Source organism: Pyrus communis, chromosome 6 (assembly GCF_963583255.1).
Source record: "Pyrus communis chromosome 6, drPyrComm1.1, whole genome shotgun sequence".
NCBI classification, from domain to species: Eukaryota; Viridiplantae; Streptophyta; class Magnoliopsida; order Rosales; family Rosaceae; genus Pyrus; species Pyrus communis.
In genome coordinates, this window is record NC_084808.1 from 28,587,471 (window position 1) to 28,614,094 (window position 26,624).

General features: G+C 37.2%; 3 protein-coding genes and 1 pseudogene across 3 annotated transcripts; all 4 read left to right on the forward strand.

Annotated features, from left to right (window-relative positions):
* Positions 1-191: 191 nt before the first annotated feature.
* On the forward strand, positions 192-3,639 carry LOC137736394 (uncharacterized; annotated as a pseudogene).
* Positions 3,640-3,877: 238 nt separating this feature from the next.
* Positions 3,878-5,278, forward strand: LOC137735924 (probable NAD(P)H dehydrogenase subunit CRR3, chloroplastic). Its single transcript, XM_068475277.1, has 3 exons — positions 3,878-4,219; positions 4,411-4,553; positions 4,983-5,278. The coding sequence occupies exons 1-3, from the start codon at positions 3,954-3,956 to the stop codon at positions 5,099-5,101; spliced, it is 528 nt and encodes a 175-aa protein (XP_068331378.1). The 5' UTR covers positions 3,878-3,953; the 3' UTR covers positions 5,102-5,278.
* A 671-nt stretch (positions 5,279-5,949) lies between these two features.
* LOC137737000 (putative clathrin assembly protein At2g01600) lies at positions 5,950-10,524 on the forward strand. The gene is made up of 15 exons (XM_068476340.1): positions 5,950-6,315; positions 6,449-6,518; positions 6,618-6,715; positions 7,308-7,446; positions 7,641-7,768; positions 7,902-7,994; positions 8,159-8,209; positions 8,394-8,459; positions 8,536-8,601; positions 8,706-8,786; positions 8,874-8,954; positions 9,091-9,258; positions 9,381-9,462; positions 9,564-9,685; positions 9,922-10,524. The coding sequence occupies exons 1-15, from the start codon at positions 6,226-6,228 to the stop codon at positions 10,270-10,272; spliced, it is 1,686 nt and encodes a 561-aa protein (XP_068332441.1). The 5' UTR covers positions 5,950-6,225; the 3' UTR covers positions 10,273-10,524.
* Positions 10,525-15,882: 5,358 nt separating this feature from the next.
* On the forward strand, positions 15,883-19,891 carry LOC137737357 (myosin-binding protein 2-like). The gene is made up of 4 exons (XM_068476809.1): positions 15,883-17,297; positions 17,393-17,578; positions 17,665-19,024; positions 19,125-19,891. Exons 1-3 carry the CDS (start codon positions 16,109-16,111, stop codon positions 19,011-19,013), a joined length of 2,724 nt encoding a protein of 907 aa, XP_068332910.1. The 5' UTR covers positions 15,883-16,108; the 3' UTR covers positions 19,014-19,024; positions 19,125-19,891.
* The last annotated feature ends 6,733 nt before the right edge of the window (positions 19,892-26,624 follow it).

Consider the following 26,624-nt stretch of genomic DNA (forward strand, 5'->3'; position numbering starts at 1 on the left):
GTCGTTAATATGTTTCATTAAGATTCATCCCAGAAGATTATATTTCATAAGGATTAAAACCCACAAAATTATATTTCATGAGGATGAAATGTGAACTTTGATAATCCGATTCTCGCCACTTTTGATTTGTAGGACACAAAGAGATAAAGAGTAGTTCTTTGGGTGAGGGGTATGTCGGCTTGTTTATTCGGATGCTCGGGCTGGACAATGATTCCCTTGATAGAGAGCAGGCTATAGTGGCACTCTGGAAATACTCACTTGGAGGGAAGCAATATGTTGATGCCATTATGCAGTTTCCTGGCTGCATAAACCTGATTGTAAACTTGCTGAGGTCCGAATCCAGTTTTGCGTGTGAAGCTGCTGCTGGACTTTTAAGATCGATATCCCTTGTTAATTTGTATAGAGATGTGGTGGCACAGAGTGGAGCAAATGAAGAGATAACGGGTTTGCTAAATCGACCGTCTTTGAATCCTGAGGTATAGGATGGGTATCTCGCTCGTGGAATCGCTTTCCACATTTTTCTTGATGTAGAAAAGTGAGGTAGGTTGTTATAACATTTCTGCAGGTGAAGGAGCAAGCTATATGTACTTTGTGGAACTTGTCCGTCGATGAGAAGTTCAGAGAGAAAATTACAAACATTGATGTGTTGCCATTACTTGTTAAGTCCGTGGATGATGAGGACATAAAGGTGAAGGAAGCAGCTGGAGGGGTGTTGGCAAATTTGGCATTAAGTCACTTTAGTCACAGCATTATGGTTGAAGCAGGTGTTATACCAAAATTGGTGAGACTTCTTCTTCCATTTTTTGTCGGTAGTAGATTTAGCTTTTGAGTTGGATCGGATGGCTTTAGCTAAGTGTACTGGTTTTCATTTTCAATGGTTTTTGATACGTAGTAGTTGGTTTGGGATTATCTTGTATCCATCGCATGTGAAACAAAATATTAAGCATTTCAATCACTATATCATAGTTTCGAATCCCCCTGTTCTAATGTTTTTTGTTATGATACTTATAGATTAATTCACTTTATTATTAATGCAGGCAAAGCTCTTAAGAACTGAGATTGAAGGATCTAAGGTAATTAGAAAGGAGGCAAGAAATGCATTTTTAGAACTGTGTAAGGATGAGTACTTTAGAATTCTTATTGTGGAGGAAGGTCTGGTTCCCGTCCCCATCATTGGTTCAGCTTATAAGTCCTTCAGGCCGGGTTTGTATTCATGGCCTAGTTTACCAGGTGGTGTGGAGCTTGAACAGACTTATAAAACTCCCTCCAGGTTTGGTGCCTCTGAATTACTCCTTGGGTTACATGTTGATGACAAAAACGCAAATATAGAGGAAGCCAAGATGAATGCGATTGTTGGACGGACGCAGCAGCAGTTTCTTGCTCGTATGGGGGCCATTGAACTGGAAGATGATAAAAAACAATCTGAATTAACCACCGGTAAACAACTCACACTTTTGCCATGGACAGATGGTGTGGCTAGATTGGTTTTGATTATTGGACTTGAAGATGAGTCTGCAATAACAAGAGGTGCCGAGGCAATTGCTGATGCATCTATCAATGAACATATAAGGATAGCATTCAGAGAAGCTGGGGCAGTTAAGCTTTTAGTACAGCTTCTACACGGTAAGAATGATGCTGTGGTACTGGCTGTAGCTCGTGCACTAGAGAGGTTGTCTGTAAGGTAAGTAATCTTTCACTGTTTTCAAGTCTCTTGTTTTGGGTGTTTTGAATGAAAGGCAAACCCTTTTGAAAATTAAATTGACAGGCGCAATTTATGAGGCAACAAATAACTTGGCCTCTCTACTTAGCTGACAAAGTTCTTGTTTTGCTTGATGCAGCAATGTTGTTTGCCATTTAATTGAAGCCGAAGGTGTTAGAGATCCTTTGACTGACCTTCTAAAGCGTCTGGAGGTCCCTGACATCTTGTTGGAAAAAGGTCATTCATCATGTTATTTTTTTCCAATCTCCAATTCTTACGGCAAGTGATTCCAGTTTAAGTTTATCACGTGAATCATTGTTGTAATGCAGGCCTTGGATATTCTTGCCCGGATCTCAGATCCTAGTAAAAAAATGAAGTCAAAGGTTGGTCAATTGTCTCTTGATAACATGTTTGAAACCTTATAGTTATCAATTAGCTAACCAAGTATGTTGCTTTCTTTCCAGTTTTATGATGGACCAGTAAACGGATAAAAAAAAGGATTGGAGGCTGGAAGGGGTCCTTATGGTTCCATGGGAATAACTGGAGACACAGCTCATATGCCGATGTCAAAAACTAATACCAGGTTCATTACCCCCTCCTCCCTCCCTCCCTCCCTCCCTGTTCTTTTTCTCCATTATGTCACATGTTAAAGGCGAAATTTATGTACTATAGTGTAGCTTCACATACTTTTCCATGTTAAAGCAAAAGAACAAAAAAGGGCAGAACGCAAATGTTTAAGCTTCACTGTGTTGAGTGCATAATTTTCTGGTCCTTTTTGAAAAAACAAAAAAAAAAAAGACTGAGTAAAGTTCTGTCAGTATGAAAATGTGCTCGACTCTGGGGTTATTGCTCGCCTTGTTGAGACATTAAAGACACCAATCCCAAGTTTGCAAACAAAAGCTGCTTCAATCCTTGAGTTCTATACAGTTATTGACCCGAGTATGGACACCATCGTTTCAGTGAATATTGAATCTGGTTTGGATATTGTTTTCCAACAAAAGATTCTTGAAGGAATTGGAAATTATTTTCCTTCTAGTAAAACTGTAAAATATATGAAAATGCTGGTTTCGCTTTCGCTTTGAAGGTAAGTAATAACAGTGCTTGTTCACAGATTTGATATTTTATTAACTTCTGTATGTGGTATTTTCAGACACGGAATCAGAAGTATATAATCAGCAGCCAGAAAAATATGCCTTTGAAGTTGAAGAAGCTGGTCTTGCTATATCAGCAGCATCCCGGTTATTTACAAAACTTCTCGACTCTAAGAAGTTCTGCCAAAAAATAGATTCCGCACATTTCACCAAATTTCTCCGTGATATCCTGTAGTCTAATATCCCCCTTCACAACAAAGATTGGGTTGCTGCTTGTTTGGTGAAACTTGGTTCTCTTTCTGGTCCCAGACTAGAATTCGAGGACCCAATCAACATGGAAGTAACTCTCCACGAGACCATTCCGAGACTCATGGAGCAGTTAAAAACCTCATTCGTTCTAGAAGAAAAGGAAGCTGCGGTTGTAGAACTCAACAAAATAATCTTTGAAGGGGTGGTTGATTGCACGCGAGCCATTGCTTCCAAAGGTGGTATATTTCTGTTGGTCGAACTGATTGAAGAAGGGAGTGAGAGGGCCATTGAAGCAAGCTTGGCGATACTGTATAATCTGAGCATGGACAGTGAGAATCATTCGGCAATTGTAGTTGCTGGAGCAGTTCCCGTTTTGAGGAGAATTGTCCTATCACAAAGACCACAGTGGAACGGGGCACTTCATTTGCTGAGGACTCTTACCCACATAAGGAGATGGTGCCAAACCTTATGGTTATGAGATAATTTTTTCCATTTTTGCCAAACTTAAAGCTATGAATGTACCCTTATATTGAAGGGCGAGGTAACTCGTAATTTTGTACTGGGGCAGCTGATGCCGTTAGTATATGTACGGATTGTAATCAAGCTCCTTGCCCTTCTGTACAAGCACAGGAATGTAAAAATTTTGGTGGTTAAAAGTGAGATAAATTTTTGACGCCATTTTTCTTGTTTTGCACTACACTGTTTAGTTCTGTCCCGAGATGATCATGAGATGAAATTTCGTCGGTTTTTTAGGTCTGAAGACCCTTTCTTTTTGTAGAACTGTGGATTATTTTCTTGCTACATTATTTTAGTTTTCTGGAGATATTTATCAGTTGGACCCGGCCAACTGTTATAACTTATAACCGTCCAACAGCAGAATAGACAGTATTTGAGACGCTCCACTACCACCCACCATGTGTAGCTTATCCTCTTGCCTTTCCCTAACCAAAAACCTTGCCCATGCTTCTCTTTCCAGCGACAACAACGATTCACCGCGGCCACCACCGCTGCCATCTCTCCAAGCCAATACCACCAAACCTCCTCTGCCCAGCAGAAACAATACACCAACGATTCTAAGAAAGAAGCAGCAAAACCAGCTACAACGCAAGCCGAGGCAGCCTTCTGTCATTGAAATTGAACGAGCTATTGGCGGCGGAAGGTTCCGCGATGCAAACCCAAAGTATGTGACAGTTATACTACTGGTCTTGTTCATACATGTACTTCGCTGAATTTCTCGACTTGCTATCCACTTTTTTAGCTGCTTTTAAGGTTACAATGCTTTGTTTGTTTAACTTCCGCTGCGTTCTTCGAATTCCATTTTCTTGTCGATAGTTGATAAACCTGATACGGTTTGTGTGCTACAACATTCAGGGACTTGGAAGAACAGAAGAACGCGAAATTCGACATGTCTATGATGAACTTTCCTAGCAAGTTTGAAGGGCCGGTGGAGAAGAAGCTCCGCGAGACCGGAGAGTGGGTGACCGATAAAACTGAAAAGAGTTTCCGTCTAAATGGTAATATTCTGGCCATAACAAAATGAAGCACGTGAGTTACCAAATGCATTTATCTTTCAATTAGAGTGAACTATTTTATCTGCTGATATGACTAGTAAAGACGCAAAACCGAACACATTGACGTTCGAGGATTTATACAGCCGACCGCACTTAGTGGAAGTAGGCTTGGTTGCTATTATTGTTATATAGAACTAGTAGAGCTTCTGTATCACTTGTCTCTTCATAACCACCTCATACCGCCTTTCTACATCTTTCGCCATCTGTCGTCCTGAATTCATGAATCCTGCCCGCCATCGATGAACTTCAGGTCCTGATTGATGCAATGCGATCATTTGTTGACTTGTGCATGATCTGCTGCTAACTGCAACCTTGTAAATCATCGATGAACTTATATGTTTTTGGTTTTTGTGTGTTTGCTTGCTTCTGCAGGCAAAAACGTTCTCAAGTTTGTGTTCTTCTGGTTACTACCAATCTGGAGTTTCTCGCTCTTAGTGGCCGCTGGGGCCATCAAGCTCAACTCTCCACTTCTTGATGACCTCATCATGTAAACTTGTCACTTAAATTTTACTTCCATGACAATTCCTCCGGCTCTGTATTTTACAATGCGATATTCTATACGGTTTCAGTTTACGAAAAGAAATATTCGGATTTGGGTGCAAGCGGCAGGGCACGCTTATACCTAATACAGTTATTAACAGTTCTTCTTTTGACATAAAAAAAATCAACTTGTTGGTGGGCGGACCTCCTAAGTATTTTCTTTTCAAATATTTATTTGTTTACCGGATAATTTTCTGTTCAACAGTCCTAAACTTCTGGATGCAGAATCTTTGGAAACAAAGCCCAAAAGTCTATTTTTTCAATAAATCTCTTTACACGGTTCTGCTTTCTTAAGGTCTTCATGTTAAAGATCTGTACGGATCAAATTTATATCAGTAATACAATTATATTAGTTTAGAATTTAAAATTTTTAAATATTTGACAATTTAATAAAGCAAAACAGTTTAAAATGAAGAAAATTATCCTAATTGTGGGACTGAGGAGAAAAAAAATAGTATAATCTTGTGACTAATACGAATTTAACCTTCACATATTCTCAAAACGGAGAATTCTTTGCGATATATGGTGGAATTAGGTAGTTCCGTGACTGTCCTACGAGACTAGGAGGAGGGTATGTTCCTTGCTTGTAATGGTGGTGAACGTGGGACACTAACCATATTATATGTGTGATATGACGCACACCAAAAGCAGGTCATAATTTCATAATTTCCAACCAATAAAAAATAATTAAATTCGAGCAAAAAAAAATAAAGAAATAAAAAATAAAAGTGACTCATCACCTCAGGAAAAAATGAAAATAAAAAGGAAAGAATAAAAACGGAAAATCGAATTCACAACGACACCGTTGCATTGTTTCTGCTTTGCAGCCTGTCGTTCTTGAGTTCTTCTCTTTCTTTTCTCATCGCATAATTTCTTCAAAGTCCTTCGCTTTCCTCTCTCTTCCTCCAACCCATCGGAGCCACAGAGAGAGAAGAGAGAGAAACAAGGTCTGCAAGCCAGGTCACCGTGTCTTATTCTAGAGACAGAAAGTGGTAGTGAGAGTGAGAGAGAGAGAGAGAGCGATCTGAGCGGTGGAGGAATTGGCGTGGTGCAGTAGAAGAAGAAGCAGAGAGAAATGGGGACGCTTCAGACGTGGAGGAAAGCCTACGGTGCTCTCAAAGACTCCACCAAAGTCGGCCTTGCCCACGTCAACAGCGATTACGCGGTGCCAATTCCTTTCCTTTTCTTTAATCTCCGTTGATTTAATTAATTATAAGCAAAAACATAAAGATTAGATTTTGGTAATCCGGAGGAATTGGATTTTGATTTTTGGATTTGGGTTTGTTTTCTAAGAATAGGATTTGGATGTTGCGATAGTCAAAGCCACCAACCACGTCGAGTGCCCGCCCAAAGAGAGACACCTCAGAAGTCAGTTTCTAATTTTTCAGATCCGTTGTTCTATCAAATGGGTGGTTGGATTTTGATCCAAAGATGTGATTTTTACATTTGGGGTTTTGTTGGATGCAGAGATTCTGATTGCCACATCGTCAATTCGACCGCGGGCGGATGTTGCTTATTGCATTCATGCTCTTTCAAGAAGATTAAGCAAGACCCATAATTGGACGGTATGCCGTGCTTCCCCATTCAATTGCAAAATTTGCAATGCCATACATTTTAATTTCGATTTTGTATTGGATGGTTATTGGACTTAATATGTATCTATTTCCCTTGAATTTCAAGTGGGGTTTACTTAATATTGTTGTTTATCATGCCTACTGAGTTTGCTTGGAAATATAGTTGGTTGCTTTAATAAACCGCGTAAATGTGTCTAAGTTAATCACTCATAGTATTGTGGTGTTAGTCAATAACAGTACAGTGAAATACTGACATTAGGTTCCTACGTAAATGTTCTTCATTTTTTTATTTGTTCCACTAGATGCCTCTATTTAATCTTTTTGTGCAAAGGATTTCTTTTGATGCCCAAACAAAGTAAGTTTATGTGCTTTTAACTATTTTGAAGTGAAATCAGTGATCTTCTACTGGTCTGGTTCAATTTTGTGTCAGTTTACGTTGTATGATGTAACACTTATTTGATTGTTTTCTTTTTGGCTGTATATGGCTCATTCTTATGGATTAATATGCGTATGTAATATGTATACATATGTTTTGATTTCTGTTAAACTTAGATTGTATTATTTTTGCGTTTGAGATTGGCAGGTAGCTTTAAAAACATTGATAGTTATCCATAGGACCTTGAGGGAGGGCGATCCTACTTTCAGAGAAGAACTTCTAAATTTCTCGCAGAGGGGAAGAATTCTCCAGCTTTCTAATTTCAAAGACGAATCCAGCCCCATTGGTGAATTTCAAATGCCTTAATCTCTTGAATTCTCTTGAATTTTCTCTCGTCTTTTGCATGTCAATTGTCATTACTAGCTATTAGTTGATTGAAATTATGACATTTATTTGAACGCAAAATTGAAGAAAAACAAACACATCTGTAACATAAAGATAAATAATATTCCCTTCTGTTTGCCTTTTCCTCTTCTGCAGCTTGGGATTGCTCTGCCTGGGTGCGTACTTATGCATTGTTTTTGGAGGAACGGCTCGAATGCTTTAGGGTTCTGAAGTATGACATTGAAGCTGAACGTCTTCCAAGGCCTGCCGAGGGCCAAGAGAAGGTACTTTACCAAATCTTCATGGTTCATTACTAGTTAGGATTTGGTGATAAAGATGCTTTCTTTTGCCTCAAACATAAGTCATTATTTTATGAGGATTCACAATCTTTTCTTTCCTGTGTTTAACTACTAACAGGGATATAGTAGAACCCGAGAACTGGATAGTGAAGAACTGCTGGAGCAGTTGCCTGCCTTACAGCAGCTTCTGTATCGTCTTATTGGTTGCCGGGTAACATATTTGGAACTTGTGGTTTATCTGTTGCACTCAAACATGTGTATAAATATTCATTTCGTGATACATTATTATATCTCTGTAAAGTTATATATAGAGAGAATGTTACAACCTTTTTACACATTTGTGCAAAATGATTGATTTTGCTTCTAAATTTGCAGCCAGAAGGAGCAGCTTCCATCAATTACGTTATACAGTATGCTCTGGCCCTGGTATGTCCCACATCTTCATTTTAGTTTTGTTTTCTCTCACATATGACAATGTTATTTAAATTATAAATGGAGTATCAAGTGCTGAAAGCAAGCTTTAATCCTTATACTATTAAAGTCAGTTTAACAAATAACAGATAAAGGCTATTTTTATTTCATATCTGACCTTTTGAGTCCCTACTTTCAGGTATTGAAAGAGAGCTTTAAAATTTATTGTTCCATTAATGATGGAATCATAAATCTTGTTGATAAGGTAAATATATTATATCATTCAAGCTAATACTTTGTTACCAATGGCTATATGTTTCTCAAATCCGTTTTTGCTGCAGTTTTTTGAGATGCCAAGACATGAAGCAGTTAAAGCCCTGGATGTTTATAAACGAGCTGGTCAGCAGGTAGACATCCGCAATCATCTTGGGTTCTCATGAGTTTTTGCTATAGCATCCGTTATTAGTTTAAGTTTGCTGCTCTGCTAAAGATATCTTGGTATTTGCTGCAGGCTGTAGGTCTTTCTGATTTTTATGATGTTTGCAAAGGATTGGAACTTGCTAGGAATTTCCAGTTTCCAGTCTTGAGAGAGGTCTTATAGGTTTCCAGCGCATTTATTTATATTCCTTTCTTGCCGTTTTCTCAGCTTATGCTAAGTACTTTATTTTAACCTTTTCAGCCTCCGCAATCCTTCCTCATAACGATGGAAGAGTATATAAAAGAGGCACCGCGGGCTGTAACTGTTCCAAGTGAGACATTGGTTGGTACTTATTCTTGTTCTTTTTTTGTTATGGAATTTTAAGCGTTTTGAGTTTTGATCAGTTAGGTTCTTTACCAATGGAATTTTATTTTGTAAAAACAATTATAGATAATTTATATCTGCTCATTGTGAACAGCTTTTGACATATAGACCAGAAGAACCCTCAGAAGACGCAAAGTTATCTGGTGATGAATCTGAGCCACCAGCTTTAGACATTGTGCCTGTGTCTAATGTTGAGACGGAAGCTCCTCTGCCACCTCCACCGCCACCTCCTCAAAGTAGCATGGCCACTGGAGATTTACTGGTAGATTACGAGTTCTGCTTTCTATGAATTTTCACTGTTTTTGTTTATTTTATTCTACACATTCTCTGTGTCACTGATTTCCATTTTTTTTCACCCCAACCAATCTCTTTCTGTGGATTCAGGGATTGGATTATAGCGCAGCTGATGTATCTGCGATTGAGGACAGAAATGCTTTAGCTCTAGCTATAATTACATCTGAAGCCGGTACCATTTTGTTATATTATATTATTTGTTTATTTATTATTTGGCATTTTCTGACTTCCATAGTTCCATGACTCTTAAATCTCTCCTGCTTTTATTTGCAGATGCAGCTCCAACATTCAATTCTGGTGCAGCCCAAGCAAATGGTTTTGATCCTACTGGATGGGAACTTGCCCTGGTCTCCACTCCAAGTACCGACATTTCAGCACCTAATGAGAGGCAATTGGTAGGCCCATCCCTTGCTTTCAAAATTTATAGTTTTTATCGTTTACTATACCTGTTGTCGATGACCATTTTACTAATACGTACACGTCCCCAACAGTATGAAGTAATGATTTTTCTCACTATATTTGATTTGCTTCCATAATATGCAAAGATATTACTGGGCTTCGGTTCCTTGTAGGATTTTTGTCCTGATAGTGGCTTGCAATTTGATTGATACATGTTTTTGGTTCTTGTCAGGCTGGTGGGTTAGACTCACTTACTCTGAACAGCTTATACGATGAAGGAGCGTATAGGGCGTCTCAGCAGCCTGTCTATGGAGCTCCAGCCCCGAATCCATTTGAGGTCCAAGACCCATTTGCCTTTTCAAACAATGTTGCTCCCCCACCCGCAGTTCAAATCACATCAATGGCCCAGCAGCAGTCCAACCCCTTTGGTCCTTTCCAACCTACCTACCACCAGCCACAGCCGAATGTGATGATGAGTGCAACAAATCCTTTCGGGGATACTACTGGGTTTGGGACATTTCCTCCAAGTGCTGCGCCTCATCCGCAATCTAGCAATCCATTTGGAAGCACTGGCCTTCTGTGAGGACACATGGTTTGATCATCTGAAACAGTGTTAATCCGCGCAACGCAGTGAAGTTGGTTTTGGTGTATTTGGTGAGCATAGCACATATGGGTTTTTGGTTTTGGTTTTTGGGAATGAACGGTGTTCGGCTTGAACATAAACAGCGTAAAAGTCCGGCGAGCGAATAGTGAAGAATGTAATAATTAGTTGACACATTTTAGAAATTGATGTAATTTTGTTTAAATCAAAAGAAAAGGTTACTGTATTTTTGGAGCTCTCTTTTTCTCATGTGTCTCTATTATTTTTAATCTTTAGTTTTTGTAACGATTACACACTCTCACAAAGGAACGGGTTCCATTATATATGAGACTTTGTACAATCTGGCCGTAAGTAGATACAACTTACGAGTAACGGGTTCCATTATACATGAGACTCTGCAATCCGGCTGTAAGTTGATACAACTTAAAATGTATGGAGTCTCACTCTTTACGAGGATGTGTTATCTTTTGCAACCAGTGACATGACATGATAATTATTTAACAGACATATATTGTATTATTTGAATACACGACAATCATCTATGTCATCGGTAATGTCATTTGGACAATATATTAGTTTCAAAAAAGTTATTCTCGATTACGACTAACGAGTGGTTAGTCAAGCTGCTTATTAAATATTCTCCGACCAGGTTGTCCTACTGAATATTCTTTGTTGCTCGAGATTTGTAAATCATGTATTATCTTATTTATAAGAGGGAAAGAGATCCTCTTCATATCCCTTCCACCAAATTCACCCAATCAATCAATCTGGACCCTTGAAATTTGATCAAACGACTACAAATAGGGGGTCCCTTTAATAGTTATAATAACTTTAACCGTTAGATGAAATTTCAAGGATCCAAATTAGATGATTTGATGGATTTAGTTGAAGGAATCCAGAGATGATCTCTTTCCTTATAAGAGAGATAAGTAGAGTAGAGGCTGCTGGTAAATTGTATAATTATTATTAATTGGTGACCTTTTGACTTTTTTATTTTGGTTGGATACCTAATAATGTCCCCGTTATAATCCTTTGAAATTTATTTTCCTTTATTCACAATTTTAGCAAATTCATGGTCGGTCGGAGTTGCATTTGATGCGGACTAATGATTTTGCCAATAAGGTCGTAAGTTAAATTGATTTCTGCTTAATTTTGGTTAGGTGCCGCCATATTTTCTGGAATTGGATCCCGGGTTCACTCTGTGTGGATCCTAAATAACTCTACATCTTAGTTATTCATTGTGTATCGTGCTATCATAAATCATTTGACTTTTTTTTATTTAAAATTAAAAATAAATAATATCTGACGAAAACTGGTCACACGATGAACAGTTAGGGTGTGGGGATAGGATCCCCACAAATGATTCTGGAGAGGATCCTCTTCCATATTTTCTTTTGGGAATTGTTATTGACACTCCAAAATTCTCATTCTACACTCCAAACTTTCTATATTTATAATAAAAATGCACTTATGAGGAGTTCAGAATTAGATTTTTTGAATGTCAATAACACTTCCTTTTCTTTTTTGGCCAATGAATGTGATTAGTCTAAAAATTAATAATATTCTTTTGAGAGTTTCAATCTCACATCGAATAAAGAATGGACTTTGCATGGGTTTAGAAGTAATTGGGATACTTCATATATTGCTTTTATTGTGGAATCTCAATTTTCTTCATGGTATCAAAGAAAGTTGTCTCATATGTGAAGTCCAATGGATATATACGTGTTCCACGTCACCCGATTTATGTTGTCCGCGTGTCCACGTGCTAGGCTTGAAAATTTGTCACACGTGCAAGAGTGTTGAGAGTATGAATCTCACATCAGAGAAAGAAAAGGACCTTGTAGTGTTTATAAGTAATTCGGTTACTCATCATATTGTCAATTGAATTTATTGTGGAACCTCAACCTCTTTTTTTTTTTTTTTTTTTTTTAGGAAATAAAAAATCAGTAACGTTATATATCCTGCAATATGCATGCGTGAAAGAAATGTAAACATATTACCAAAACCGCTTCATCTTTGCTTTCGGTTCAAGTAGTCAAAGAAAGATATCTGAATTTGGGCAGGCAGGCTCACCGTCTACGAATAAGTCGTGCGCCCTGCGCATGAAATTTGAAACTTGACCAAGTGCATTCACATATCTTATAGTTCACGACAACAATTAAACTTCTAACGACTTTCGGTTCAGGCAAATTTTTAACGATAATCCTTATTATCGCATTGTGAAAGCAGATGACAGATAACGTCATATTACTTTACCAACCGGTTAATGCTTTAACCGTATAATATGGTTATCATATGAAGTACATATATACATGCGTTTTAAATCTTGGAGTTGTAAATCAAGCGGTAGCAGATAGGAGCCTAAAAATGAAAGGGTTTCCAGAATATTATTATTATTATTATTATTATTATGCATTATGTGTTCGTGGGTTGAGCGTGGGAGCTTGTGGGGAATTTTATTAAAAGCCAAAGAAATGGAAGCAGAAAGTTAAAGGAGGAGAGGGTGAAAGAGCAGATCGGCATAGCAGGCAGGCAGGCAACAAAAGCAAAAGAAGAAGGGGCCATGCTTATACTGTCCCACATTTTCAAATACTCTCAAACCACCATCATTACCATCACAAACCCTAAATTCCTGTCGATTCCCTCTCTCTCTCTCTCTCTCTCTCTCTCTCTCTCTCTCTCTCATTTGCTTTCTTAAGTGCTGTTAATCATAGGATTCTCAGCCTTGTAAGCAAAAAGCCTAAAACTCGTACGAGAATTAACCTTTGGTTGCCAAAAGAAAGAACCAAAAGAATATCACAGATGTCTCGAATGTTGCTAATTATTCTTTCGATCTTTCAAATTAGAGATCGATGCTTAACCGTGATCTGAAACACTACAATTGACAAACATGCATGCACATACGGTAATAACAAGGGAAATTAAATAGATCTGGAAAATAAAGTTTGAAAATTGAACAGCAAATCGCATAAGCAGGTCACAGTTTTTTTTTATTATGTTTTGCTAGCTAAAAGAAGTGTGAACATAATTAGACATGCATGATAATTCATCATTTACCACCCGTGTTGTAAAAAAAACCACATGCATGCATATATAGTCAAATTCTACCCCATGGTACCGTAGGAAAATATTATATATAGTTAGTTTTGGGGGCGATATGATGGCATGTATACATCTTTGTCAACAGTCCACATTTGATGATAATTTTCCTTCACTAAATGCAAAGTTGATCGCTTTCGAGTCTAGATCTAGCAGCTGAGAGGGTCCATCATCGCCAATTACAAATTACAAATGTTAATCAATTACAATTACAAATTACACATCATCGCCAATTATATGACACTTGGTGTATCGGACCATATTTCCGGCACATTGGAAAATTGTTTGGCTATGCGAATTCTGGCACCAGTCCTTTGGAGTCTACAATAATTAAAATTAGGGTTCAAGAATTATCATTTGGAATGCCCAATCGGCAGTATATTGGGCATAGGGTCCCTTGTATAAATGATTAATTCAAAAAATTAAGCAAAATACTTTGTGAAAATTATATGATTAGTGATATCTTTATAGCCACGCAAGTTATGTACATGATGCCCGCAGGACCCTCATATAATCTATATTTCAAAATATATACATGGATGCGGATGCTACCTAATTTTTCTAAGTCGTCATTTTTGAAATGTTCGATTTCAGAATTAGTTAGGAGTTCTGGTGCATATATAATATATATTTTGGTATTCTTTTTTTCTAAACAATGTTCTAATTAAGGTGGATGCAGTCATGAAATTTGAATTCATCATCTTTATTTAGTTTTGTGGGATAATTAGATTAATATTGTCCCCTTGGTCAAAAAAAATAAAAGACAGTAATAAAGGAAAAGTGACACTCGTGATCAACTTTTGAAACAATATAAACAAATATATAATACATATATCACACTGAAGAATTTATATATTTGACAAATTTAAAATATATAATCATGTTATCGTATCGATTATTTGATGCCCTTCTCCTCCTCTTGTATTCAGGCTTGCGACGGGGCTTGGAACCCATAGATCAATATTGATTGGAAGAACCTAGGCTTCCAACATGTCACATACGCTTAAAGGATTATTTGAAGTTTACAGCTGCATGCATTCTATTTGTTTCTCTCATATCTGTTGGAACGTATAAAGACTATTCAGAAAGAAAGAAACCCTAATCTAGCTAGAAAGTCGGGTCTCATACATAGCTAGAAGTTCATCCATATATATAAAAGAAATGTTTCATTATGAGAATGTTATTTGTTATCAAAATCATTTATTGGTTTAACACGTATGAATGATTAAACATATCTAAATTGGATGATTTTTTTTTTGCAGATATGATCGTTAGAGGATGATAAAGAGAATGAGATATGATCTTTAAATATTGATAAAGAGAATGAACAGTTGAGATTATGATGTTCAAGCAATAAAAGTTCGTTAATCATAAGTGAGGGGGACAAGTAAGTTCCTCCATGGAGGACACAAGCATTATCTGTTAATAAATTACATGGAAGGGATTCTACAGACTCACATTTTTTTCACTCTAAGCTCTTTTTTTTTTTTTTTTTGCTTTTACCACTCGAATCAAATAAATCAAAGGTTGACAAAAGAAATAACTGGAAAAGAATGCAGACAGAAAAAACGAGATCGTAGAAAATTAGAAATCACTACCCTATATTCCAGGTACATAAAAGATGAAGAAGAGTTTTATAAGAAAAAGCTTTCATGGGAGATGAGAGCTAGATTATGGAAGTGGAGCATCTGGATGGATCATATAAACTGTGACCCACACTTTACTGTAAGGGTGGTCCACCTACTCAATGGTGTGGTTGATGGGCCACCCCAATTCTGTTGCTCAAATTTAAAAAAATTGGCGTGGGAGCTGTCAAGGCCGCCTAAGATTCCTACTTGTATTCATACATAGTTATATCTCCTATTCCCTACCATGGTCCAGTTTCACTACAAAACCCCCAATTAATTATCATATAAAAATGAAATTATAAAAGAATTTGTGTGCAAGCAAGGGCAGATTCACCTTGGGGTTAAGTGGGTCAGCTCATGCAAATTCAGAAATCTTTCATAGAAAAGTTGCAGTGCCTTTTGAAAATATGAGATGCTCTTACAACTATCACTTAACTGCTCGATAATTGCTTTCATGGACATTGGATTGGGTAGTTGCTAGCCTCATACCTTTGTATGCATTGCTATGGGCATCTGTTTATAGGCTCACCAGGCATACGCTAACATTTGTCGGCATGTTTGCGCAAAGAATCTGTTGGCATATGTCGATAGGTACCAAGACTCGATGAAATGCTAATTTACATGTTATTCCGTCTAACAAATTTTACACGTTGCGCACGCTTTTCTTACTAACCTCTAAAATAATATTTTCTAAATCTACCACTTCGTGCGAACAAGACATAGTATTATGATTAATTCAATTAATTTCACATCTGCAAATAAAATGACGAATAAAGAATACTTGGCATATTTTAATATAAAGTAGAAACTATGTTCCACTTCCACAGCAACGGTTACTCAATTCTTTTTTTTTTTTTTAAAAAAAAACCATCACAGATGATACTTGAAAACATTCTTTAATTTTCCTCGACTCAATCACATATTTCTTTCTTTTCTCTGCTCAGTGTCTTGTTTTGTTGTCCAAATTCCACTCCAAACCGCCTTCTCTTACTTCTATTTTTCTCTGAATCTTTCCCTCTCCCCATCCATTTTTCTTTCATCTTCTAATCTGCAACTCTCTCTCTGTATATACCAGAAACAGAGCACCATCAATGGCTGCCAACAAGTTTGCAACCATGCTGCACAGAAACACCAACAAGATCACTCTCGTTCTAGCCTATGCTCTCCTCGAATGGACTCTGATCATCCTCCTCCTTCTCAATTCCCTCTTTTCTTACCTAATCATAAAGTTCTCCGATTACTTTGGCCTCAGAAGACCCTGCCTCTGGTGTTCTAGGCTCGAACATATCTTCGAGCCCAGAAACACCAAAAGTTCTTATAGAGATCTCGTCTGCGAATCTCATGCCAATGAGATATCCCATCTGGGTTATTGTTCAAATCACCAGAAACTTGTAGAATTGCAAGATATGTGCGAGGACTGCTCATCGAAGCCGGATTGCGAAGAATGGTCAAAGAAGTTTGCTTTTTTTCCATGGATGAAGCAAATTGGGATGATTCGGGATAGCGATGAAAAAGTCACTGAGAATGGAGAGGAGAAGTTGAACTGTTCTTGCTGCGGTTTGAGTTTGAACAAGTTTTACCCTTCTTGTATTGTGATTAAACCTTCTTGGGAGGTTTTGGATTATTCTCAGAAACAAAATTTGAGTGTGGAAACAGGGGATGATCGTCAGACGGAAGAAGGTGATCGGTCGGATCGAAGCGGATCGGATTTTGTGATCGGAGACGAAGAGGGAGTCGAAGAAAAGAAGGGAGAAAATAGGGGTTTTGAAGCAGAGGATCATTCTGCTGCTTGTTCTGTATGTGACTATGGCTGCAAGGAGACGGAGATTGTAGCCATTGGAGATGAAAAAGTGGTGAGAGACATAGAAGAAGAACAAGAACCCACAAAAGATATTGTATCTCCAAAAATTCGACCTCAGGATTTGGAGTTCTACATTGATCAAGACGATTGCCGGTTGGTTCTGGTTGATTTGATTGATTCTCCAGCCACCATTGAAAACCAGAGTCATCAGAAGTATAAGAAGGTGGAAGAAGACCAAGGAAATAGTAGCGGTTGTGAAGATGTTATACTGGATTTCGACATTGCGAAGCCGGTTGTGGAGAATTGGCGCAGTTCAGAAGAGTCTGTGTCATTGCTTTCGTTCGATGAGAGTAAGGAAGAGGGGAGTAAGGTTTCGGTTCTTGGTTTGAAGGATTCGGATGAGACTGGGAGCGCGAAGGAGGAAAATGAACAGGTTGGAGCTGTAGCAAATGGTGAAATTGTTTCAGATGTTCATCTAGGTAAGCATGTTTAATTTCATTCACTTATAATTTATAGACAATGTTTTGTTATTTTTGGATGACAAAATCTCAATTGTGGCATTCAATGCATGCAGCAATTAAGGATGAAGTCCTTCCTGGCAACGATGAGATTGAGGCGGAGGTCGCAATAGGGACAAAGATTCCTGATCAGGAACAGAATGACGAAGTTCAATCGGCTCAAGAACTTTTGAATTCGCATCCGTGTGAGCAGGAAGACCCTTCTACAAGTTCTGCCATTCAACATGTTTGCGATCGTCATGGTAAGCCTCGAATCCTGGCCTAAGCACGTTCGCAATCTCAAAATCTTACTTATGTCCGAAATTATTTTAATTTGTTACATTGTTAGGTTCTGAGCAACCAGAGGAAGAATTACTTGAATTCAAAACCTTGTCGGCTGAAAAGAGTGAGAAAGAAAAAGAAAATCATTTCTCATATGAGGAAGATGATGTTCTTGACACACCTACTTCAATAGACAGTCTCCACCAGTTGCATAAAGGAATGCTACTATTTGAGAGACGAGAACTGGTAACAGAAGACTCATTGGATGGAAGTGTTATGAGTGACATTGAAGGCGGTGATGAAGTCGTGACAGTTGAGAAATTAAAGACGGCGTTGAAAACTGAACGGAAGGCTTTGAACGAATTATATGTGGAACTTGAAGAAGAGAGGAGTGCTTCTGCAGTGGCAGCCAGTCAGACAATGGCAATGATAAATAGGCTACAAGAAGAAAAGGCAGCAATGCAGATGGAAGCTTTGCAGTACCAGAGAATGATGGAAGAGCAGTCTGAGTACGACCAGGAAGCGATGCAGCTCTTGAACGAGCTTATGGTGAAGCGGGAAAGGGAAAAGCAAGAGCTTGAAAAGGAGCTGGAAGTATGTCGAAAGAAGCTGCAGGATTACGAGGCCAAAGAGAGAGCGATGATTTTGAGGAGACTGAAAGATGGAAGCGTGAAAAGTAGAACTTCATCCGGTGCTTGTAGCAATGCTGAGGATAGCGATGGACTATCTACTGATTTGAATAACGAATTGAAGGAAGAAGATTGCTTATATGGGAACGAAGAAAGTAGCAATCAAAACACCCCGGCAGATGCAGTTCTATATCTGGAGAAATCTTTGGCTGTCTTTGAGGAAGAGAAGTTGTCCATTCTAGACCAGCTCAAGGAGTTGGAAGAGAAGCTTTTGACCTTGAGCGAAGAAGAGGAAGAAGAATGTTGTGAGGATATAAACCAAATCGAGCATTTCTTTTCGGAGAATGGAAATGGTTACCATGAAAGTTCAGATGTCAGAAGTGAAGTAAATGGCAATGGCATTGCAAATGGCCATTCCAAAGAAATGAATGGAAATCATGATCAAGATAGAAAAATCAAGGGCTTGAAGGCAAAGAGACTTCTTCCACTGTTTGATGCCATCGAAACGGAATCAAGAGACTGGGAATTGAATGGAAACACAGAAGGGTACGATTCTTTTACATCACAAGAATCGGAGAGCAAGAAACTTGCTATCGAGGAGGAGGTTGATCATGTGTATGAGAGACTACAAGCACTTGAAGCAGATAGGGAGTTTCTGAAGCACTGCATTTCCTCCTTGAGGAAAGGAGACAAGGGATTACTTCTTCTCCAAGAAATTTTGGAACATCTTCGCGATCTGCGAAGTGTAGAACTCCGTCTGAGGACCACGGCTGACAGCATTCTATAAAGAGTTCATAGGTAAAATGACAAGCCTTTTAGCTCCAAAGTGTGAAAGTTCTTACTACATTACAATTGCATTCGTTTTTAATTCATAATTTGTCCGCTTTTGCAAGTGCAGATTTTGCTGCATTCGGGTTAAAACAGCTGCGAATATAAGCGGAACACAAATACAATTCTGCAGTTTGAACAATTTCAAGTGGGGGAATTTCCCTGGATGGAGAGGGAGGCTCTTCCTGGCCATCATGGTGGACTACAAGTTCCAAGTCTGCCAATTTGTTTTTCAGTTTTTTGGTGAAAGTAAGTCCAATTTTTTTGTGGGCAGCGCTTATATCAAAACACCTTTTGAAGGAAAGGGGGGATGAGAAGCGTATGCGTGTAGGAGAAAACTTCGTTATGAATGCATTACTAGAGCGGTTCTCACATGGAATGAACCCAAAATACACGGGGTCTCGTTCTTATGTGAGAGGTGCCCTACAGATGAGTGACCAAAGTGTCCCTACCAAGTTTTTCTGGTGTGTGTAGTGTAGGATAGTGAGGTGGAGAAGCCACCCTGTCAAACTGTACGTTGTGAGGAGAAAAGGCCTGGCTTGCAAAGCTGGCGATCGAGATCCAACAAAGATATTCCAGTGCCAGGTACATAGCATCATTAGTTTATTAGACAGACAGAATTAGGACACTCTTTTGCTAAGTTTTGTTTGGAGGAAAGGAAAAGAAAGTGTGGAGGGGATTTTCTAGTCCCCTTTATATTTTCTTTCTGTCTTTAATTTGCATCATTTGATCATATGGGATTTGTTTATTAATTGTTATTTGAGGGGTCAAGGTTGAGTTACTACTTGTATACCATATGTATCCATCTGTAAGTATATAAAAGTGAGTGTTTGTTTATACTTTGTTGGAGCTACCTTGTATTGTGTTTTTTATTTTATAATAGATGATTGTCTAGGCTGCAAGAGTAAGATTGCGTATGACAGACGTTTCCACTAGACTCTTGTAGAGCGAAGAGGCTTATTGAGTGGAGGTTGCCTACAGTTGATGATTGTTTATGATGGATGTATGTAAATGATTATAAAATATAGGAAAGTGGCAGATTCATAACGTAACTATACTAGGTAAACCAGATATACTCTTTCATGTACGATTAATTCATTCTCTCTCGCAGTTTAAATTAGTTTACGATAAAACATCGTATGTAATTTAAAAATACGAAGAAACATCGCTTTCAATATTACAAGGACGTCTCTTTTGAGTATAAAACAACTGGTTGGTTGGTACATAGAAACCAATAAAACAAGATAATTGCTAAGGACAAAGGTCGGTGGTCTAATAACAGCTAATATTATTTTTGGACCGAGGGCCGAGGAATAACTAATGGGTGTTGAGAAAAAAAAATTCAATGTCTCGGGAACACAATTCTATACACTAAGTATAATAATATAATTTGTTGAAAATTTTTTTAGTGCACCGAATCGTATTTTTGGCACACTAAAAAATCTCTTAGTATCGAGACTGTTGAAGCAGGGGCAGAGGCAACATAACCATAATTATCAGTTTTGAGGTTGTTTAATTTAATTTTATGTGATTTAGTTTCCAATTAAGCAACAAGCAAGAGATGTCTCAGCAATTCCCCTGCAGGCTCTGCATTCAGTCAGCGAGGAACAATATTCTGCTCAATTTGCTGCTTAGAGAGCATATAGATCCAACTGAAGATGCTCGCTTTGTCAAAAAACAAATTTCCATTGGCGAGAATGTGTAACAATATTTCAAATCAATTATTATTATATTAAAAAATTAAAACGTATGGCAATGCGTGATTTGCTTGGAACGCCTTTACAGTGACATTCCTGTCACACTGACATTCCTTATAAAATTTGGAACTATGCATTGCCTTTCTTTTTCTTTTTTTTTTGAAGAACTGCATTGCCTTTCTTTTTGTAATAAAATTTTGCTCACTTTTTCTGGTGTGGAAGACGCTTGTTTGAGTTTTTGCTCTAATCATAGAGAAGAGATCATTTTCGGATTTTTTCTACTAAGATCACCGGATCAAGTGATTCGGACATTTCAAATTTCATCAAACAGCAAAAAATTATTACAGCTTTTAAGGAGTCAAAACAGGTAGACCGTTGGATGAAATTTGAAAAGACCGAATTACTTGATCCGATGACCTTGGTGGAAAAAATCTAAAATCTCTTCTCCTAATCATATAGGCACGTGGTTTTGCGTCTCTACTTTCGGCGGTGCTTGAAATATGTTTAAAAGGATATTCAAATCAAAGCTTATTAGGTTAGGTCATGTTCTAATCATGATTCACATATACATACATGCATATATACATACATACATATACACACACAGCCTTTAAGTTTATCTCCAACCGAAGGGTCTAGAGGATTAAAGGACCGAAAATAGTCCGAAAACCGTCTCCAACCGAGGGCTAGGCCAAAGGGCTCGTGGGCCCCACGGGAAAAAAAAGGCCAAAGGGCCAATTGGCTAGCCCAATCCAGCTAGCCCTGGGCCGAGCTGGAAATTTCATTATTCCTGTCAATTATATCTGATAGGAATGGTAGGTAGTTATATCCGACAGGAATGGAGGCAAAAATTTAAATACAATGGCTGACTGACATTAGCTAGCCGTTTTTTTTATTTTTTATTTTTTAATTTTTACAAAATTTATTTTAAAAACTGTAAAAAAAAAGGTTTTTCCCTTATAACTTCTAAACCATTAAACATTACATGACATTAAGTAACATGAAACAACATTAAACAATATTAAACAATATTAAATAACATTATACAACATAGAAAAAAACATTTAACAACATGAAACTTAAACAACATTTTTAAAAACATTTAGCAACATAAAACTTAAATGCCTACTCCATGCTATTTTGGGCCCAAAGATGTGCAACAACTAACAAGATCCTGTTGTAGGTACTTGTTTGTGGCACGGGAACATATCATTCTATAGCCTTATGTACTCATTTATAGAGATATTACCAATTCTTGGATTGAAAGGTAAATTAGTCCCATCATATATTTTTGCACGAGCCCTTCTTGACCTATTTGGATCGTCTTGAATTCAAAGTTGTGTGAATTATAGCCCAATATCCACCCTATTTATAGCCCAAAAAAATTCAAATACAACGGCTAGCTGACATCACTTAGCCATTGGATTTGAATTTAAGTTGTAGTTTTTAAATAATAAATTATGTTTAGCCCTCGGTTGGAGACGGTTTTTTGTGACATGGCTAAAATGAGCCCTATAGCCCTTTGGCCCTCGGTTGGAGATGGAGGCAAATATGGCCCTGTACTGTTCATTAAAATATTAATTTCTTGGAGGGCCAGATGGCTAAAACGAGCTCTCTGGCTAGCCTTTGGTTGGAGATGGCCTACCAAGAGGGATTCCCATTTTTCAAAAAAAAAAAGGGACACCCTCTTGATCGCTGGATTGGTTTTAATGAAATTGTGTGGTTGAGATTAAATCACAGGCCACACAATTTCATTAAAGCCAAATCTAACGGTCAAGAGGGTATCCCCATTTTTTTTTGAAAAATAGGATCTCTCTTGTTAAAGGATCTGTGTATATATATATGTGTGTGTGTGTGTGTGTGTGTGTGTGTTCTAATAATGAAGCCCCAAGGATCTAAAAGATGTTAGGCGCTAGTCGGACGGCGAACTAGGCGAATTTAAGTAAATCTATTATATTTCATGTAAATAAATGTCTATTTATAATTAAAATATATATAATTTCATCATAAATTACAAAATAGAATGACATATATATTATGAAATATTGGAACATAATGAAAATATGGAGAACATGCATATAATGTGTGTTCATTTAAGTATTCAACAAGTTTCTTACACTTTATTGAACAAAATAAAGTGCAAAATGAAAGTTATATGTTTTCTGTGTAAGTGAGTCGCAACCTAGACAGGTGTCTAGGCGGGTTTGGACGAGTTAGGCGGGTGCTTAGACGGTATAGACAGGCGTCTCAGCAAGTCTAGACGCTCTTTCTTAATTTTCAAACGAATAAGCATTAATCGAGCGGTTGCTAGCCGTCTAGCGTCTAAACAGAGATTTTTAGAACAGTGGAAGCCCAAGGAAAAAAGCATTAATACGAGTAAGTAGTCGTTCTCCTTACTTACATGTTGTAAACGGCAGTTTGAAAAGTGTGTAAGAACAACTTAATTTTTCTTGAGTTGGTTGAAATCGTACAAGAAAGATAAGTACGCATTGCGGCCTCATAAAAATCTTAATGAAATCAAAGGAACAATAATACACGTATTATGAAACTAAATATCTTCTTCAACAAATCCATAAGAAATTAATTTTTCTTGAGTTGGTTGAAATCATACAAGAAGATAAGTATATTAGAGTAAATGTAGAAATATAGAAAATAAGCTGAAATATGACTTTGAGATATAACTTGAATCGTTTTTTTAAAGTATTATTTGCCCCTACTAGAATGAGTTTGCTAAAGGGTTCTTGGCAAATCACTTCCAAGATACAACGAAGTATGAAATATTCGATTAGCAAAAACGAACTACATTTCCTTAGAAATAACTAGAAAGAAATTGTATGAATGTGATGGGAGAGAAGAGAGAGCAAAGAAGTTGTGTATAAGCAAATTTCTAAGGGTGCTTTTGTTGCATCGGATTATTTCGGACTGGACTAACCTTAGGGACTAAACTGGACTGGCTTAAAATAGACTAAATTAGTAAAGCGTTTGGTGTAATGTCGGATTAAAAAGCTGGATAGTTAACACTAAATAATATTATATTATTTAATACATATTTAATAATATTTTATATCAACTTTTTTTTTTTTTTCTCAAAATCTGTACTCTCTGGAATCTTCTCTCCCTCGTTGGCTCCGTCCAATCCCCTCACCTCCTTTTCTCCCTCATCTCCCTCTTCGTCTCCCTATCACTCTTGCTCCCCGAAGCTACTTTCCCTCCCCTTCTCTATCCATTTCTCTCATTTCCCAAAGCAATGAGATGATATGGATTGTGATTCATGCGTCAGCTTCAAGCAAACAGCTCCCACATTTCGAAGAAACCCAAGCTCTCCCGCAACGTTTTGATTCTCCGTCTTAAATTCCATAACAAAATAACCATCTCGGAATTTTCTAAGAAAAAGGTGAAATTATCCGATTGGGGATTGTTGTTGTTATCTTTTGCGCTTTTTTTTTTTTTTTTTTTTTTTTTTTCCTTTCAAATTTTGGTGGTTAGATTTTGAGATCTACACAGTGGTGTGGCTGTGTCGGCTGTGGGCTATAGCTGACGGTGCCGCAGAAGAAAGAAGGCGAAGCCCAGGGAAAACGAAAACTCGGGTCTGATCTTGTTTCCTAGTCCCGCTTAATCCCAAGCGTAAGCTTGGGACTCGTAAACGAGGTTTAGTGAAGCAGGGAGCGCCTCGTATTCAAGGCGAGTCTCATTTATTGTAGTCCAGCGCCATTCCAAATGCAGGATTATAATCCTAGGCCTGGATTGGTATGGATGATTTTGAAAAAAGTTGGAAGTTATTTTTATGTTTTGTAAACATTCAACTTCCTTTTTTTTTTATAATTTTGAGTGAAAGAAAGCCAAAAAAAAGAAGCTGCAAAACCCAGCTTTGAAAAATCGATTTTTTTTTCACATCTGTTTTACATAAAAGTTTACCAAACATTATAATACTGTTTTTTTTTTTTTTTACAAAAACACTTTTACAAAAAAATTTACCAAACACTCTGCTCTGCTGCTTATTTTCATAACACAACAAAAACAATTTTTTTTTAAAACACAGCAATATCAAACCAGCTTTTAAGTTAATCCAAACTAATCCCACTTAAGAAGGTGCAACAAATGCATCCTAAATGAGTACTCTCTTCTACTACTGTTATCAACATTCAGAGAGAATTGTACATGTTCAAATTAATTAAAAGTACATTACTTGTAAAATCTTGTTAGTTCAAAATGTTCACGTTTGTTTGAACATAATATCATAAAAAGTCTTGTTAGTTCAAAAAGTTCACGTCTTTGAACATAATACATGCATTATCTAAAAGGTATTACCGGATGCAGAGCACCAGTTACCCAATGGTCATATCTTAGCCAAAGAAATGCACTTATTGTCCATCAATCATGTCTTTTCACCTAACATGAAATATTCAACAATTCTTCCCTATTTTAAGACTATATAATAAATGACATTAAGCATACCGATGTAATCTAAATGTGTCTTTTGAATTAAATCTTTAATTAGCGTAAGTAATTTAAAGTTATAACGAATGTGATGGTAACCTAAGTTTAAATCTTTTTTAATCGAGTGCCTTATAATAGGCTACACACTGTGTTCTCATTACAGTCTTATTCAAAATTTCAACCTAATCAAAGAAACTGTAATACACGCATTTCCAAAACTAGATATTTTCTGTCAACAAATCCATGAGAAATTATGGTGGATCATGAAACCAAGTGCATTGAAGATCACACATCAAGATATTTTTCGCAGCTTGGAGATTTCTAGTATACATTAGATCATAGTAGAATTGCTTGCAATTTTATGTACATTAGCTTTCCTGTAAGCACGTACAAAAAGCTTTTTTTCAATCATGACGCGCTACGTACAAAATTTTATTTTATTTTTCACCATTGTATATGTGAATAAACTAAAAGATAGATGACCTAATTAACAGTTAAAAAGATATTTTAAGTTTTTTTTCAGAGTCACATGTAGCGCACTATACATGAACATTGATTTGATGTTAATGTATGGTTTGATTGTCAAAGTGGCAAGGATCCTTTTCTTAGAGATCTCGGGAATTCTGTGATCGTGACCGTTTATCGTATATCATGCGTCAAAAATTATTTTTAATTTTTAATTTAAAATTAAATATAAATAGTATTTAACGAAAGCTGACCGTACGATATAATAAACAGTCACGATCACGGAATTCCCAAGAAAAATATCCTCACTGGATCATTTTCCGTCAAAGTGTTCTCACTGCTATTACTTATGAATTTGATTGTGTAGGGACCAAGGGAGAGGTGGCAACTTAATTAACAGAAACTTCGCATCATTAGGGAAAGACCTATTTTGATTTCATTCATGAGAGGTTATCAGAAATTTTTTAGCAAGGCTGTTAGGTTAGTATAGCATTTCACAATCAGAGTTAACGTAACATCAAATGAGATCAAAACACAAGAATTATATTTTAAAATTTGTCGTACAAATAACGCGGTTGGACACAACGACAAATTACGTGATTGGACATTCCGAAACTTGAATTTATGTAGTCTACTTTTTATGGTCAATTCTGAAGTTATTTACTTGCCATTTGGTAAAAGAAAAATGTTAAAGAAACTCTTTCAAAAATGAAACTTTTCTTAGACTCTCTATCACCTTATAATTCAACGTTAATTTATGTGTTAATATTTTAAAATTTTGTGTTCAAAATATGAGACAACAAAAATTCTATTGGCAGTTCCACTTATAAAAAAGTTCCGTTAACATTTTTCTTCGTAAAATGGGTTGGTCAGTTCCCAGTCCCCAGTTCCCAGTTCCGTCACATGAATGAAACAATTGTTTATTTAATGCCTTTTGACATCTCTGTATTTTCCAGTGAAACAAAACAAAA

Excerpts from the sequence above, each read along its gene's own strand:
- LOC137737357 (XM_068476809.1), top strand. The coding sequence starts at position 16,109 with ATGGCTGCCAACAAGTTTGCAACCATGCTGCACAGAAACACCAACAAG. Across the intron at positions 17,298-17,392 it reads TGTTTCAGATGTTCATCTAG|CAATTAAGGATGAAGTCCTT; the intron begins GTAAGCATGTTT and ends CAATGCATGCAG. Across the intron at positions 17,579-17,664 it reads ACATGTTTGCGATCGTCATG|GTTCTGAGCAACCAGAGGAA; the intron begins GTAAGCCTCGAA and ends TTACATTGTTAG.
- LOC137737000 (XM_068476340.1), top strand. The coding sequence starts at position 6,226 with ATGGGGACGCTTCAGACGTGGAGGAAAGCCTACGGTGCTCTCAAAGAC. Across the intron at positions 7,447-7,640 it reads AGACGAATCCAGCCCCATTG|CTTGGGATTGCTCTGCCTGG; the intron begins GTGAATTTCAAA and ends CCTCTTCTGCAG. Across the intron at positions 8,955-9,090 it reads CTGTTCCAAGTGAGACATTG|CTTTTGACATATAGACCAGA; the intron begins GTTGGTACTTAT and ends CATTGTGAACAG.
- LOC137735924 (XM_068475277.1), top strand. The coding sequence starts at position 3,954 with ATGTGTAGCTTATCCTCTTGCCTTTCCCTAACCAAAAACCTTGCCCAT. Across the intron at positions 4,220-4,410 it reads TTCCGCGATGCAAACCCAAA|GGACTTGGAAGAACAGAAGA; the intron begins GTATGTGACAGT and ends TACAACATTCAG. Across the intron at positions 4,554-4,982 it reads AAAGAGTTTCCGTCTAAATG|GCAAAAACGTTCTCAAGTTT; the intron begins GTAATATTCTGG and ends TTGCTTCTGCAG.